This window comes from Mobula birostris, chromosome 18 (assembly GCF_030028105.1).
Source record: "Mobula birostris isolate sMobBir1 chromosome 18, sMobBir1.hap1, whole genome shotgun sequence".
Taxonomy (NCBI): Eukaryota; Metazoa; Chordata; class Chondrichthyes; order Myliobatiformes; family Myliobatidae; genus Mobula; species Mobula birostris.
The window spans coordinates 9,628,939-9,646,898 of record NC_092387.1 but is presented as its reverse complement, the minus strand read 5'-3'; the positions used below and the strand labels follow the sequence as shown (position 1 = coordinate 9,646,898).

At 44.3% G+C, this 17,960-nt stretch overlaps 2 protein-coding genes across 3 annotated transcripts in view; both read left to right on the top strand.

The window, feature by feature from the left end:
- The window catches only part of lactb (lactamase, beta), a 73,297-nt gene that overhangs the window by 20,646 nt on the left and 34,691 nt on the right, over positions 1 to 17,960 (top strand). The gene's annotated exons all lie outside the window — the stretch shown is intronic.
- On the top strand, positions 3,373 to 4,960 carry LOC140211786 (desmin-like). Its single transcript, XM_072281936.1, has one exon. The coding sequence runs from the start codon at positions 3,378 to 3,380 to the stop codon at positions 4,524 to 4,526; it is 1,149 nt and encodes a 382-aa protein (XP_072138037.1). The 5' UTR covers positions 3,373 to 3,377; the 3' UTR covers positions 4,527 to 4,960.

Sequence of the window (17,960 nt, the reverse complement as noted above, 5' to 3'; positions counted from 1 at the left end):
GCCCTAGCAGACAAGGTGAAAGAGAATCCGAAGAGATTCTACAGGTATGTTAAGAGCAAAAGAATAGCAAGGGACAAAATTGGTCCTCTGGAGGACCAGAATGGTAATCCATGTGTGGAGCCAAAACAGATGAGGGAAAACTTAAATGCATTCTTTGCATCTGTATTCACTCGGGAGTTGGATACAGAGTCTATAGAAGTGAGGCAAAGCAGCATCAACTTCCTGGATACTGTACAGATTACAGAGGAGGAGGTGCTTGCTGTTCTGAGGTAAATCAGGGTGGTTCCTTGGACCCTCTGGGAGGCAAGTGCACAAATTCCTGGGGCCCTAGCAGAGATATTTAAATCATCCATAGTGACAGGAGAGATACCAGAGGACTGGAGGTCAGCCAATGTTGTTTTGCTGTTTAAAATAGGTTCTAAACAGAAACCAGGAAATTATAGGCAGGTGAGTCTGACATCAATTGTGGGAAAGTTATTCTAAGGGACTAGATACAAGTATTTAGATAGACATGTACTGATTAAGAATAGTCAGCATGGCTTTGTGTATGGTAGGTTATGTCTAATCAATCTTATGGATTTTTTTGAGCAAGTTACCAGGAAAGTGGATGTAGGTAAGGCAGTGGATGTTGTCCACATGGACTTTAGCAAGGCGTTTGACAAGGTTCCGCATGGGAGGCTGGTCATGATGGTTCAGTGGTTTGGCATTCAGGATGAGGTGATAAACCGGATTAGACATTGGCTTTGTGGCAGAAGCCAGAGAGTGGTTGTAGAGAGTTGCCTCTCTGGCTGGAGGCCTGTGACTGGTGGAGCGCTGCAGGGGTCGTTTGTTGTTTGTTATCATGTGTACTGGACAGTGAGGAAGGCTATCATGGCTTACAGAGGGATCTGCATCAGCTGGATAAATGGGCTGCAAACCGGCAGATGGAATTTAATGCAGACAAATGCGAGGTTTTGCATTTCAGTAGGACCAGTGGGGTAGGTCTTACACTGTGAATGGTCAGGCACTGAGGAGTGTGGTAGAACAAAGGGATCTGGGAATACAGGTCCATAATTCCTCGAAAGTGATAGCTTAGGTAGATAAGGGATTAAAGAAAGCTTTTGGCACATTAGCCTTCATGATAAGTACTTTATTGATCCCGAGTGGGAAATCCTTTCATTACAGCAGCAACATTTAAAAACATACTTAGCAGCGTGCAGACTTAACTAATGATAAAATACAGAATAATAATATACATAATAATAATTCACCAATGTGCAACAATTATATAAGAAATGACAAAAGAGACTATTGCACTATGATGTCGCAATAGTCTCCTGTCACACAGAGATGAATTGTTGTATATTCTTCTTGCATTTGGTAGGAAAGATTTTCTGTAACGATCCCTGTGACAGCAGAGCTGAATGAGTCTGTTCGAATAGGTGCTCAGCTGCTTATTCAGTCGGTCATGAAGAGGATGTGCCAGGTTGTCCATAATGGAAAACAGTTTGTTTAGTGACCTCCTCTTCTTCACAAGTTTTCCAGTCAAGTCTATTGTCTTTGCTGCTTTATGTGCTGGTGATGCAAAAAGTCAGTAATCCAGGAGAAAGTAGATTTATCTATGCCCATCCTTTGCAATTTATCACTCAAAAGAAGTGTCTGGATTGTATTGAAGGCACTAGAGAAATCAAAAAATGTGTTTTTCACAATGTCACCAGCTTCATCCAGGGTGGGAGTGAGCTCTTTGCAACAGGTAGATGATGGCATCATCCACTCCCACATGAGGCTGGTAGGCAAACTGTAGAGGGTCCAATGAAGATGTGAGGGAATTGATCTGTAGTCGTCAAGTCCAGATGGAGTTGCCTTCTTGGGTACTGAAACCAAGGAAGTCTTTGAAAGCGCCAGTATCTTTTCCTGACTCAGACTCAGATTGTAAAGGTGCTACAAAATACCTGACAGCTGCTCGCACGGGCCTTTGGTTGCCTGGGGCTGATATTGTCCAGCTGTCTCCTAACCTGACCTGCAGTCACAGGCAGGCAGGGGAGGGTGGTCATCCCCATGGAGGCAGGATACTCCAAAGAGGAGTCATAAAGCGATGTATTGTGTACAGGAGATGGGATGTTATGTTAAAGTTGTATAAGATATTGGTGAGGCCTAATTTGGAGTATTGTGTGCAGTTTTGGTCAGGAAAGATGTAAGCAAGGTTGAAAGAGTGCAGAGAAAATTTACAAGTATGTTGCTGGGTCTGGTGGACCTGAGCTATAAAGAAAGATTGAATCGTTTAGGACTGCATTCCTTAGAACGGAAAAAGATTGAGAGATTTGATGGAGGTATACAAAATTATGAGGGGTATAGATAAGGTAAACGCAAGCAGGCTTTTTCCACTGGGGTTGGGTGTGACTACAACCATATGTACTGAGTTAAGGGTGAAAGATGAGAAGTTTAAGGGGAAATGAGGGGAAACCTCTTCACTCAGAGGGTTGTGAGTGTGTGAAATAAGCTGCCAGCATAAGTGGTGCATGTGAACTCGATTTCAACATTTAAGAGAAGTTTGTATAGGTACATGGATGGTAAAGGTATGCAGGGCTGTGATCCCAGTGCAGGTCAATGGGAGTAGGCAGTTTAAATGGTTTCAGCATAGGCTAGATGGGCTGAAGGGCCTGTTTCTCTGCTGTACTCTTTAACACTCTTGAACACAGCCCAGTCCACTGACTCAAAGCAATCCCATAATCACTCCTCTGCCTCCTGTGACCACTTTTCAGTTGTCCTAATCTCTGGAGCCCTTCTTTTTTATAGCCTCTGTTTATAGCCTTGTTTATAGCCTCTGCCTGTATGCAAAATGTGGTCTGGGCAAGGAACTGTAGGCATTCCTTATTTTAGTATAGCAGTGGTCTAGTATGTTGGGACCTCTGGTGCTACAGGTTATATGCTGATGATAACTGGGCAGGACTTTTTTCAAAGTGCTGGAGGAACTCAGCAGGACAGATATCATCCATACAGGGGCTAACCAGTTGAAGTTTCAGGCTGAGACCCTTCATCAAGACTGAAGGGTCTACTGTTTCTCTACCTCCATAAATGTTGCCTGACCGGCTGGGTTCCTCTAGTACTTTGTATGTGTAACTTAACCACACATTGTGGCAATCAGAATTGTGCTCTAATGTTTGGACAACTGCAGCATTGTGTGCCCCAGACAGTCTACTTGTGCTCCACTTCAGGGATCTTTCTATGGATCTATACTAAGGTATGAACACTCGGGTGATGGAGGGTGTACTGTATTGGGGAGGGGTGGTGAGTGGGTTTGGGGACCGGTTGGTAGAGGTGATGGGGAGGAGGTAACGGGCCGGGCCATGCGCTCATCGCCCTGACGGCGGTTGGCGGTTGGCGTGTGGCGTGTTTGAATGCGGCGGAGAGGGGTTGCCCCGGCAACGCAGGGGTGTCGGTTGGAGGGCGGTTGTCCAGTGAGCCCACACGGCCGGGGGAGTGGCAGCAGCATGTTCTCGGGCTCCAGGACCTCGTCGCCCAGCTCGGCCGCCGCATCCTCGGCGTGCCAGGAGCGGCAGATGGAGGTTGTGGCGAGCGAAGCGGACGGCAAGGAGCTGCAGGATGGCATGCAGGAGGGCAAGGACCAGATCAAGGACCTGAACGAGCGCTTCGCCAAATACATCAACAACACGGTGCTGAACCTGCAGCGCAAGAACAAGGAGCTGCTGGCCGAGGTGAAGAAGCTGGAGCGGGAGGAGTTCAACGCGGCGGAGAGGACCTACCAGAAGGAGTACCAGGACTTCCAGGCGCGGGTGGATGAGGCGCAGAACGAGCTGGTGCTGCTGAAGCTGGAGAAGGACAAGCTGAAGGCGCGGCTGGAGAAGGAGTGCCAGCTCAAGCGCGAGTTCGACCGCGACTTCCAAGAGCTGAAGAAGAAGTACGAGGACTCGGGCAGCGGCCTGGACAAGCTGCAGTGCCAGTACAAGCTGCTGGAGGAGCAGCTGGCGCAGCTGAAGCTGGTGCGGGACCAGGAGCGCATCTACTGGCAGCAGAAGCTGGACAACCTGCAGAACGTGGAGCAGGCGGAGTGCACGGCGCTCGACCTGGAGCAGGGGCTGCGCAACATGCGCCAGGAGTACGAGCAGGCTGCCCAGCGCCACAAGGAGGAGCTGGCCCGCTACCGGCACAGGTTCGAGGAGAACAGTGTGCCGCTGCAGAAGGTCAAGAAGGAGACCGAGTGCTACCGCAACGCCGTTACCGACCTGCGGCTGCGGGACGAGATGCACAAGAACCACCTGCAGGAGAAGGAGCGGGAGATCGGCCGGATCCGGGAGTATAACAAGGCGCTGGAGAAGAAGATCGAGGCGCACACGGCCGACTTCCAGGCCCTGCTGTCGGTGAAAAATGCGCTGGAGCAGGAGCTGGCCGGCTACAAAAGTCTGCTCAACCAGGTGGAGAAGAAGTCCAGGGATTACGCCAACCCTGCCTGTCTAGCCACTTCTCCTGCCAGTCTATCCAGTTCTCCTGCCAAAGCAGCCGAAGACGTCAATAAGATGTGGTGTTAGTGTACCCACAGTTTACTTTGAGCTTTATACATGTTTAAACGACCCTCTAATTAGCTGACAGTTATCGGAGTATTTATTTTGTGGTTTTTATGCTTATCTGCTCTTTATCTTTGGAAATACATTGTAACCTCTTACATTTAAGCACCCGTTATAAAACAGTAAGAATCCATTATAACGTCCCCTTTAAAGATGTACAAAATTTTAGAACGTCAGCGTGGGGCCCCTTTCTGAATTATTTTCAAAACTTTCAAAACCCTCAGTTCGTTGTTTAAATTTAGATATTGCCTGTTATTATTTTTTATTATACGAGAAGGTATTTTACCTTTTTTTTCTCCATAATAAATAGCTTCGGTCTTGGGAGGGGTTAAACTTTTTTTTGTAATAAATTAGTATATTTCAAAATAACTTTGACTAATGGGGTAACAGATTGTTATTATGAGTGGATATAATGTAATTGGTAGTTGTTTTTTTTTGACCTTTATATATACTTTCTTGTACTCTTCTATGTAGAAACTAATAAAAATATTGAAAGAGAATGTCAGCTGTGTGGAACATGTCATAAGAACAGATTTGTTATTATTTGAAATAGCCCAATTATAGCCATGAATCATGCTGGATGGATGACTGTCTCAGCAAATACAGCATTTCAATACCATTACTGATAATATTTTGGCACTATTAGTGTTTTTCTGCTATGTAATAGTATAATGAAACTTATCATTTTAGGCTTTCATTCAAACAAATGCAGAGAAAGGGTTGATCCTTAAAAATCTGAAACAGATGTTAACTTTAATCCCACTATTCTCATTAAACCACATCTTAAACAGTGAAGATTTGTGATTTTCTTTGAAGATAATTATCTTCAATATAATCGTCATTTTGAAATGGAGATAATTATATTGGTAAAGACCTACACACAGATATTCAGCATACACATTAAACAGAAACTGTTATGTAGAAATTCTAGTCTATATTTTACTTTGCTTTTATGACAGAGCAAATCTAACTGACATGTGACATTCTCCTGTGACTTAATTGGAAAAGGAGCTTCCCATTTGCCTTCTAGAATTGTTCTACTCAAGATAAAACACTTGAATTTATGCAGTTGCAAGAGGGCAGTCAATGGAGTTAGCTCTCCCTGGATGTAAACCCTTAATGTTGTCGTCGTATCTAAAACCAGCCATTCCAGAAGTAGGAATTCTACCAAATGAGAATTCTATCTGTAGTCTCAGTAATAACCTTGAAAACAAATGCCATACATTTCATTCTTGTACTAGTGAACTGAAGCTGTGTATATAACTTATTCACTTGCAGGAAACATACTTGGTAGCTTATGTAGCCTTTTTTTATTAATTAACCAGTTTCTGTTTTCTGCAATGCCATGACTTGGACCTTATATTGGGTGAAAGGATACATAAGACTTAAATATGCACAAAGATCTTGCATCTTGTAAACCTATCAGCCTAATTTTTCATCCTGATAATTTACAAGCTGGATGATTTTGGTCTGTATATAATTGTACATTAGTTGTACAAGTCATTGGTGAGGCTGCACTTGGAGCATGCTGTTATAGGAAACACATCATTAGACTAAGAAGTGTGTAAAGAAAATTTAGAAGAATGTTGCTAGACTTGAGAGCTTGCCCACAGGGAGAAGGTGGGTAGTCTAGGACGTTATACCTTGGAATAAGGGTGACTTTATAGAGGTGTATAAACCCATGAGAGGCATAGATAAAAAGAATGGGACAATGTTTTCCCCCCAGGGAATCTAGAGGGTGTAAGTTTAGGGTGTCAGGGATGGTTTTGAAGCTGACCTTCATGCAGAGGGTGTTATGTACATGGAACCAGCTGCCAGAAAAAGCAATAACAACATTTAAAAGACATTTGGATGAGTACGTTTGTACGTGGATAGGAGAGGTTTAGAGGGATATTGGCCAAACAGGCATATTGGGTAGGCATCTTTTCCATTTGGATGAATGGGACTGAAGGGCCTGTTACTATGTTGTTTTGTGCTCTATGACTTTGTGATTCTATGTAGTTTACTATTATTAAGTGTACATGTTTAGAATGGTGTATCTAAACTATAATCAACCTGGTATGTTAAAGCAGTTGATGCAAAAGTGTCTGGAGGAGGTGATCTTGTATCTTTCAGCTACAATAGAGAATGTGTTTAACAGAGTGGATGTTGACAACTATTGACAGAATCTCGAACAGTCATAATTGTGAGAAAGACTCCCCTCATTTGTCTACATAGGTATTCTTCTGAGTTGTGTAACCTTGCACTAAAGTCTCAGTTAGCGCTTGAAACAGAGTAGCGCAGAAGGCTATAAGGAGTGTGTCATAAAATGGGATTAGCAAAGGACATGATGGCCAACTCTGTTTGGCTATGATAACCAAAAGAATTATGTGGTAAATAAGTGAGCTGAGAAGAAAGATGAGAATTTTAAAAACATTTTGGTTAAGAAAGAAAAGGCTTAATTAAATCAGCCAGCTAACGGAATGCAGAATATTATTAAAATTCAGTGTTTGACAAGTATCAGTAAGTAATAAACTTGAAAATTTGTTATGCAATAGATGGAAAGCACTTGGAATACTATTCTACACAATCCAGCAAATTATTGCTTATGTTTCGAGTGATAGGGTCATAGAGCTTTGCAGCAATACAGGCCTTTCTTTCCTAATAGCATAGAGCACACAATCTGATGTAGTGCAGTTCATATAGCCCTACATTGCACTTTTTAGTTCCTTGGCACATTCATAATTCTAAGAATGAATTATTTCACCACAGCTCCAGTAAAGGATAGTCTGGCCAAGTTTGAATGGCAAACTGAAGCTGTGATAACTTGCAACATCATTCCACTTGCTCTGACACTTGAATAGCTTCACACAGGTGTTCCTCATTTTAGCAATAAGGCAACTTGAGATTTGATCTTAAACCAATTTGCAAGAAAAGTCCCATAAATTGCAGTGAATGGGCTGCCAGATGTAGAAATAAATATTGGTTATATCATAAAAATTGCTGGTGAACGCAGCAGGCCAGGCAGCATCTCTAGGAAGAGGTACAGTCGACGTTTCAGGCCGAGACCCTTCGTCAGGACTAACTGAAGGAAGAGCTAGTAAGAGATTTGAAAGGGGGAGGGGGAGATCCAAAATGATAGGAGAAGACAGGAGGGGGAGGAATGGAGCCAAGAGCTGGACAGGTGATAGGCAAAAGGGATACGAGAGGATCATGGGACCAGAGGCCTAGGGAGAAAGAAAGGGGGAGGGGGGAAGCCCAGAGGATGGGCAAGGGGTATAGTGAGAGGGACAGAGGGAGAAAAAGAGAAAAAAATAATAATAATAAAACAAAATGGATGGGGTACAAAGGGGAGGTGGGGCATTAATGGGAGTTAGAGAAGTCAGTGTTCATGCTATCAGGTTGGAGGCTACCCAGACGGAATATAAGGTGTTGTTCCTCCAACCTGAGTGTGGCTTCATCTTGAGAGTAGAGGAGGCCGTGGATAGACATGTCAGAATGGGAATGGGACGTGGAATTAAAATGTGTAAATCAGCCTCCAACCTGATGGCATTGAACATTGACTTCTCTAACTTCCATTAATGCCCCACCTCCCCTTCATACCCCATCTGTTATTTTACTATTATTATTATATAAATTTTTCTCTCTCTTTTTCTCCCCCTGTCCCTCTCACTATACTCCTTGCCCATCCTCTGGGATACCCCCCTCCCCCTTTCTTTCTCCCTAGGCCTCCCATCCCATGATCCTCTCATATCCCTTTTGCCAATCACCTGTCCAGCTCTTGGCTCCATCCCTCCCCCTCCTGTCTTCTCCTATCAGTTCGGATCTCCCCTCCCCCTCCAACTTTCAAATCTCTTACTATCTCTTCTTTCAGTTAGTCCTGACGAAGGGTCTCGGCCCGAAACGTCGACTGTACCTCTTCCTATAGACATTGCCTGACCTGCTGCGTTCACCAGCAATTGTTATGTGTGTTGCTTAAAATTCCAGCATCTTCAGATTTCCTCGTGTTTGGTTATATCAGATGGATTTTGCTATTCTGAGAAAAAAATTAGATGTAAACGTTTGTATTCCCTTCGATTAACTGGATTGAGGGCAATCTAACAAAAGGTAAAATGATGAGGAGATTTAATAGATAAAATAATTCTGCTGGTGAGAAAACCCAGAATAGGAATTCAGAATTCTGAGAAATTGAACCAGGCCTTTTGTAAGTGGGCACAAAATAATCTGCAGATGCTGGGGTCAAAGCAACACTCACAACACGCTGGAGGAACTCAGCAGGTCGGGCAGCATCCGTGAAAAAGATCGGTTGACGTTTCGGGCCGGAACCCTTCGTCAGGACTGTGGAGGGAAGGGGCAGATGCCCTATAAAGAAGGTGGGGGGAGGGTGGGAAGGAGAAGGCTGGAAGGTTCCAGGTGAACAACCAGTAAGGGGAAAGATAAAGGGGTGGGGGAAGGGAGGCAGGGAGGTGATAGGCAGGAAAGGTGAAGAAAGAACAGGGGAAAACACAATGGGTAGTAGAAGGAGGCGGAACCATGAGGGAGGTGATAGGCAGCTGGGGGAGGGGGCAGAGTGACATAGGGATAGGGAAAGGGAGGGGGAGGGAATTAACGGAAGTTGGAGAATTCTATGTTCGTACCAAGGGGCTGGAGATTACCTAGACTGTATATGAGGTGTTGCTTCTCCAACCTGAGTTTAGCCTCATCATGGCAGTAGAGGAGGCCATGTATGGACATATCTGAATGGGAGTGGGAAGCAGAGTTGGAGTAGGTGGCTACTGGGAGATCCTGTCTGTTTTGGCAGACGGAGCAGAGGTGCTCGACGAAGTGGTCCCCCAATCTGCGTCGGGTTTCACCGATGTAGAGGAGGCCGCACCGGGAGCACCGGATGCAATAGATGACCCCAACAGACTCACAAGTGAAGTGTTGCCTCACTTGGAAGGACTGTTTGGGGCCCTGAATGGTGGCAAGAGAGGAGGTGTAGGGACTAGTGTAGCACTTGAGCTTACAGGGATAAGTGCCAGGTGGCAGATCCGTGGGGAGGGATGTGTGGACCAGGGAGTCGCAGAGGGACCGATCCCTGCGGAAAGCGGAGAAGGGTGGAGAGGGAAAGATGTGAATAGTGGTGGGGCCCTGTTGAAGGTGGCGGAAGTTGCGGAGGATAATGTGTTGGATCTGGAGGCTAGTGGGGTGGTAGGTGAGGACAAGGGGAACTCTGTCCCTGTTGTGGTGGCGGGAGGATGGGGCGAGAGCCGAAGTGCTGGAAATGGAGGAGATGCGGGTGAGGGCATCATTGATGACAGTAGAAGGGAAATTTAAAGAAAGAGGACATTTGAGATATCCCAGAACGGAAAACCTCATCCTCGGAGCAGATGCAGCGGAGACGGAGGAACTGGGAATAGGGAATGGCATTTTTGCATGTGGTGGGGTGGGAAGAGGTATAGTTGAGGTAGTTATGAGAGTCAGTGGGCTTGTAGAAGAAGTGGGTACAGGCACAGGTTTACTGGAAATCTGAATTCAGCTCTTCCAAATGGATGCTGAGTCAATTAAAACGTCCGAGAAAAGGCCAATAGATTTTAGGCAAATAAATCAGGAAATACAGGATCAATGCCATTAAATCAAATTGAAGTAGAACAAGTTTGAGGATCTGACTGGTCTATTAAGTAAGATTCTTGTGGTCCGGGTTTAACTTATCACTACTCCAATGTGCAGTACCTATGGTTCTAGACTGGAATGTCAGTATTGACTGTGCTGATGGCTCTGGTATGGGGCAAACCTGGCTTCATGGCATCAGAATGACAAACAGTTCATGTCCAGTAGAGAGGAGCTCACTCAGTACGAACAGGAATTGAAGACAACTCTTTACCCCTTTAGCTGAGACACCATTGAGAAGCATTAGACCATTGCCTCCCACACTATCACCAATTCCATCACATCTGGAGATCTCCCATCTACAGTGTCAACTTCATGGTTCCCCGACCCCATCTTGCCCATTTCTACCTCTTACAAAACCCACAAACCTAACTGTCCAGGTAGGCTCATGGTTTCTGCTTGTTCCTGCCCTACTGAGTTTATGTTCGCATATTGTGACTCCGTTTTGTCCTCCTTGGTTCAGTACCATCCCACCTACATTTGTGACACTTCGTATGCTCTCTATCACAACAACAAATTTCAATTTACTGGCCCTGACCACCTTTATCCATCTCCCATCAAGAAGTCCTTTTGGGTGTCTGCTTCTAACCAGTTTCCCTCTGTATGCACTCGCATGAGCCCTAAATATGAAGCAAAGTAGGATGAGAGCCTGTGTTTTTGTTATCTACAAGGAACAGTCCACGTTCCTAGCATATGCTGGTAATGCTCTCCAACTTTTTCTCTGCTACAGCACTGTGGAAAAGTCTCAGGCACACGTAAATAAATTCTGTAAAGCGAAGATTCTTTCAAAAATAATGAAATGAAAGGTCTCTAAATATCAAAAAATTTACTATAAAGAGCAGTAAATAGTAAAAATCTAAATCAAATCAATATGTGGTGTGATCACCCTTCGCCTTTAAAGCTACGTCAATTCTCTTAGGTACAGTGTTGTGTAGTTTTTATAAAACAATCAGCTGGTAGGCTATTCCAAGCATCTTGGAAAACTTGCCACAGTTCTGTAGACCTTGGCTGTTTCGCATCGTGCTATCTCTCCAGGTAGTCCCAGATGGCCTCAATGGTGTTGACATCAGGGGTCTGTGGAGGCTTGCCATGCGTTGCAAAACTCATTGTTATTTTTGCTGAAGACAGTTCTTTATGTGTTTGGAGTCATTGTCCTGCTGCAGAATGGAGTTAGACTGATCAGACACCTTCCTTATGGTATTGTATGATGGATGAGCATCTGCTTGAGCACTGAGGATTGCATTAACTCTGACCAGATCACCAAATGAAATACAAGCCCAAACCTGTAGGGAATCTCAGCCATGCATCATTGTTGGCTGTAGATACTCATCCACATAGTGCTGTCCATTTCTATGGACAGACTGCTGACTAGAGCAGCTGCTGCCATTGTTCTGCACTCCACTACTGAGGTGAGTCTCTTGGCTTTGTTTCCACTTAAGAGGAATAGTTGTTTGGCAGCAACTCCACGAAGACCACTTCTGACAAGACTTTTCCTGACTGTAGAGAGGCAAACAGTCGGCCCTCCGTATCCGCGGAGGTTTGGTTCTGGGACCCCCCCCCCCCGCGGATACCAAATTCTGCGGATGCTCAAGTCCCATATATAAAATGGCGTAGTATTTGCATATAACCTATGCACATCCTCCTATATAGTTTAAATCATCTCTAGATTACTTATAATACCTAATACAATGTAAATGTTATGTAAATAGTTGTTATACTGTGTTGCTTAGGGAATAATGACAAGAAAAACAGTCTGTACATGTTCAGTACAGACGCAACCATCGTAGCTCTTCTGGGAACACTGAGGCTGCCTCGGCATCAGCCGACGCCAATTCTCCCGTGATCTTTAAGTTCTTGAAGCTGTAGCGCTTCACATAGCTAGCCAGCCATCCCTTACTAATACAATGGAAATGCTATGTAAATAGTTCTTACACTGTATTGTTTAGGGAATAAGGACACTTTGGTGGAGGCTCAGTCATACTAATGTCAGGATCTGAGCTCAAACAACGAGTGCCAGAGAGAGAACTTCCAGGTTTTTTTTCAGATCCCGATCCGCGGTTGGTTGAATCCACGGATGCGGAGGGCCGACTGTACCTGTGTTCCAGTGGTTTCTGTGAGTTCAGAGCTAATAGCAAGTTGGATTGCTTCCAATTTAGGAGGAACATCAATTTCATGTACGTATCTTTCGTCTGCTGCACCCAGTTTCTGTGGCCGACCACCAGGTTTCTGGTCCTCAACCTTGCCCGTTTCTTTGTGCTTCTTCAGAAAAGCTTGGACAGCGCACCTTGAAATTCTTGTCTGCTGCGAAATTCCTGCTTGGAGGAGACTTTGCTGATGCAGGATGACCACCTTGAGTCTTGTTGCAATACTCACTCGTGCCTTGCTGGAAAAATTGCTGCTTTTAAGGTTAAACTGTCTCATCTGCCGCACCCTCTCCTTTTAGTTTGGTTATCCCTCTTCTTCTCTGTCTTGTTTTACAGCGGTTGGCACCCAGCTTGATGGTGCATTACTGCCACTTGGTTACCCTTCTGTCTGTATCTTGTTTTACGGCGGTTGGCATCCAGCTTAATGGTGCATTACCGCCACTTGGTTATCCTTCACCCAGTTTGATTCCTTTTATACCCATTTCAGTTTAAGTTAATCAGTTTAGTTCATTTAACTCATTATTTCATTGATCATTAGCACCTGTTTGTTATCTTTGTTTAATCATGCACTGGGCTATATACCTATAATCAAGTTTTTATTTGAAAAGTGCTCAAACTTAGTACGTTACTTTCTTTGTAACATTAAATACGTTACAGAAATTTCTCTGTAACATTAAATTTTTTGAAAAATGAACGTTTGAAAATCTAAAATGTGCTCTTTTCCACTGACACACCAATGCAGAAGACAAAAATAAACATCTGAAACAAAATTTATATAAAAAATTGAGAGTACTTTGGAGTTTTGCATTGTACTATACATTGATGTTGACGTCTGCTTCCAGATAATTGCTGAGCTTGTCAATTTTATCAACTTTTCCTCCAACTTCCTCCCGGCCCTAAAATTTATTTGGTCCATCTCTGACACCTCTCTCCCATTTCTGGATCTCACTGGCATCTTTTATAAACCCACTGATTCCAGCAATTATGTTGACAATACCTCTTTCCACCCTGTTGTTTGTGATAATCCTACTCCCTTCACTGAGCTCCCCCGCCTCCGTCATTTCTGTTCTCAGGATAAGTCTTTCCATTCTGGAATATCTGGCAGTAACACACAAACAACCCTGTTTTTACTGGGTACCCTCTAATTCTAAGACTATGGCCTCTTGTCCTGGACTCACCCACCAAGGGGAACAACCTTTCCACATCTACTCTGTCCAGCCCTTTCAACATTCGAAATGTTTCTGTGAGATCCCCTCTCATTCTTCTATACTCTAATGAATACAGTCCAAGAGTCGACAAATGCTCCTTATATGTTAGCCCCTGCATTCCAGGAATCATCCTCGTAAATCTTCTCTGAACTCTATCCAACATCAGTACATCCTTTCTAAGATAGGGGGCCCACAACTGCACACAGTATTCCAAATAAGGTCTCATTAATGCCCCATAGAGCCTCATCAACACCTCCTTACTCTTATACACTATTCCTCTTGAAATGAATGCCAACATAGCATTCGCTTTCCTTACAACCGATCCAACTTGGTGGTTAACCTTTAGGGTATCCTGCACGAGGACCCCCAAGTCCCTTTGCACTTCCGATTTTTGAATTTTCTTCCCATCTAAATAATAATCTGCCCGATTATTTCTTCTTCCAAAATGTACAACCGTACATTTGTCAACGTTGTATCTCATCTGCCAATTCTTTGCCCACTCTCCTAAACTGACTAAGTCTCTCTGCAACCTTTTCATTTCTTCAATATTTCCTGCTCCTCCACCTATCTTGGTGTCATCCACAAACTTAGCCACAAAACCATTTAATCCATAATCCAAATCATCGATATACATCGTAAAAAGAAGCAGCCCCAACACCGACCCCTGCGGAACACCACTAGTAACCGGCAACCAATCAGAATAGGATCCCTTTATTCCCACCCTTTGCTTTCTGCCTATCAGCCAATGCTCCACCCATTTCAATATCTTTCCTATAATTCCATGGGCTCTCATCTTATTAAGCAGCCTCATATGTGGCACCTTATCGAAGGCCTTTTGAAAATCCAAATACACAACATCCACAGCCTCTCCCTTGTCAATCTTATTCGAGATTACCTCCAAAAATTCCAATAGGTTGGTGAGGCAGGATCTTCCCTTTATGAAACCATGCTGGCTTCAGCCTATCTTGTCATGCATCTCGAGGTATTTCATAACCTCGTCCTTGAGGATTGACTCCAATATCTTTCCAACTACCGATGTCAGACTAATAGGTCTGTAATTTTCTTTTTGCTGCCTCCTTCCTTTCTTAAATAGCGGAACTACATTTGCGACCTTCCAGTCCTCCGGAACCATGCCAGAGTTTATTGATTCCCGGAAGATCATTTCCAATGCTTCCACAATCTCCAAAGCCACCACCTTCAGAACCCTTGGGTGCACCTCATCCGGACCGGGAGACTTATCTATTCTTAGTCCATTTAGCTTCCCAAGCACTTTCTCTTTAGTAATCTTGACTGTACCTAATTCTATTCCCTGATACCTCTGGCTATCAGGTATATTGCTCACGTCTTCCACTGTGAAGACTGATGCAAAATACTCATTCAGTTCCTCCGCCATCATTTTTAATCGGTCCCGTATCTATCCTTGTCACTCTTTTACTCTTCATATATTTAAAAAAAGCTCTTAGTATCCTTTTTTATGTTAATCACCAACTTCCTTTCATAATTCATCTTTTCTTTCCTAATGACTTTCTTAGTTTCCTTCTGTAAGTTTTTAAAAGTCTTCCAGTCCTCATTTTTCGCACTAATTTTTGCTTCCTTGTACGCCGTTTCTTTTGCTTTTATTTTTGCCTTAACCTCTCTCGTTAGCCACATTTGTGCCATTTTTCCATTCATGATTTTCTTTTTTCTTGGAATATATTTTTCCTGCATTTTCCTTATTTCTTGTAGGAATTTCATCCAATTCTGCTCTGCTGTCCCTCCATTTAGCTTACTTTTCCAATCGACTTGGGCCAGTTCCTCTCTCATACCACTGTAATTTCTCCTGTTCCACTGAAATGTCGATACACCTGATACCAGCTTCTCCTTTTCAAATTTGAAACTGAACTCAATCATATTATGATCAATACTTCCAAGGGGTTCCTTTACCTCCACCTCCCTAATCGCCTCAGGTTCGTTACACAGCACCCAATCCAAAACAGCCGGTCCCCTGGACAAGCTGCTCCCTCTCCTGAGATCCATTACCTTCCTGACTTTCCCAATCCCCTTTCATATTAAAATCCCCCATAATTATCTTGACGTTTTCCTTCTGACACGCATTTTCTATTTCCAGCTGCAACTTGTAGTCCACATCCCGGCTGCTGTTTGGAGGCCTGTATATAACTGCTGTTAGTGTCTTTTTACCCTTGCCATTTCTTAATTCTACCCATAAGGATTCTACCTCTTCTGATCCTATGTCCCTTCTTTCTATTGATTTGATATCGTTACTTACCATCAGGGCCACACCACCCCCTTTACCTACCTTCCTATCTTTTCTATACACCGTGTATCCTTGGATATTCAGCTCCCAATCACATCCATCATTTGGCCATGACTCGGTGATGGCCATGATGTCATATCTTTTAACCTGCAGCTGTGCAGCAAGGTCATCCACTTTATTTCTAATGCTGCGTGCATTTAAGTACAGTACATTCAGATCAGTATCTGAATGTCATCTCCAACATAATCCCACCACCATGCACATCATTCACTCCCACACACAGGACTCAGTCTGTCCATGACTCCCTTATCCACTGTCCCTTCCCACCGATCTCCTTTGTGGCATTCATCTCTGAAACTGCTAAGTACTACACCTGCCCTACACCTCCTCTCTCGCTGCCATTCAGGGGCTTAAATGGTCCTTCCACTTCACCTGTAAGTCTGTGAGGATCATTTATTGCATCTAATGCTCCTGGTATGATCTCCTGCACGTTGGTGAAACCTTTGCTCCCTCTGCTGCAACAACCAGAATCTCCCAGTGGCCACTCATTTCAAATCTACTTCCCATTCCCACACTGACTTGTCTATCTATGGCCCTTTTTCACAACCACAATGAGGCCAAATGCAGATTGGAGGAGTAACATCTCATATTCCTTCTTGGTACTGTTACGTACCCCATAACTGGGTTGCCAAACCAGCAGAAATGGATCACTCGGTTGGAGTCTGGATTACTAGAACTAAGAAAGTTTTATTAAAGAAACAAGCAACGCAGTACTCTAATCAAAAAGGATAATAAATGCAACAGTTCAGCAATGATAAACACACATGTACACAGAATTAAGATAACAGGATTAATCAAGCTCTATCGTTGTCTAGGGGTAAATGACCAGTTTCAAAGTGACGCAAGGTTCAGTTCAATTTAGTTCAGTTCAGTTCACAGTAATCGCTGCCGTGGCGATGGACAGTGGGGGGGAGAGAGAGAGAGAGCAAAAATGAATGAATATTCAAGGCTTCCAGGCAGACCTTCGCAGTCAGCTTTCGGGCGAGTCCTTTGTGATGTCATCTGAGGTCACCGACCATGACCCCTCCGTTTCCAGATATGACCGTTTCCCTGCACTGAACCTGGCACCCAGGCAAGGGTGGACACACACCAGGTTCCCGCCGATCGTGCCTTTCCACCCTGTGCGTTTATGGCCCGGTACTTCCCACCGACTTGTGAGAGATGCACCGCTTCCAGGGTCTTGTTACCTCGGGTGTCGTGTGTTTGTCCTGCCTTAGCGAACCTGTCCCTTTTTATCCCCCTGCTGGGGTATCACCTGTCCATCACTTCAAACAGTTCAGGGTTCAAAGGGGGAGCCGCTCTTGACAACTCCCTCCTTCTGTTACTCTCTCTCCTGTCCCTTCATTACACATCTCCAAATGCTGACCCATTGTTTTCCTTATCTCTCTCTCTCCTGAAGACAGGTGGCAGACCAACTGCTGATCACACAGGACAGCTAACATCTTAATCTATGTGTATTCTTGTCACACTTCCCTCCTTTAAGGATTTTTACCGAGGGGTAAAAATTACAAACATGAATACATTATTTGATACACACACAAATATACATCTTTATCAGCTATTTGGCTAATACAGCGAGTTTGAAGTTGTCAACACCTGACAGACAGTCAGCCATCACATTTTCTGTTCCTTTTATATGTGTTATTAATAATCCTTTAGACCAGGCTCCAACTTAGCAAACTTCATAGTGGCCAAAAACACTGACGAATTGCGATCAAAGTAACCTCTCTTGGTTTTTGTCCCGGACCACAATAACAAGGGTCGTCCCATCCCGACTTAGTTTTCTCTCGCAAGGGCTTAGTAGGAGGGGGAGGGGGAGGGGTAGTGACCGCAGAGTTATTGCAAAACTTCCTACAGTACCCCACCATCTCCAAGAGCCTTCTGAGGGCCCTCTTGTCTGTCGGGGTTGGGAGGTCAGCGATAGCCTGCACTGTAGCTTGCATCGCTGCCAGCTGCCCCTGTGTCACCACAATTCCCAGGTAAGTGACCTTCGTGTGGCCGAACTCATTTTTTTCAAGGTTCACTATCAAGCTGGCTTCAGACAGCCGTATTAAATTGCCAATACACACCTCTGTGTTCGTCAGCCCTTTAGTCACTGTATTAC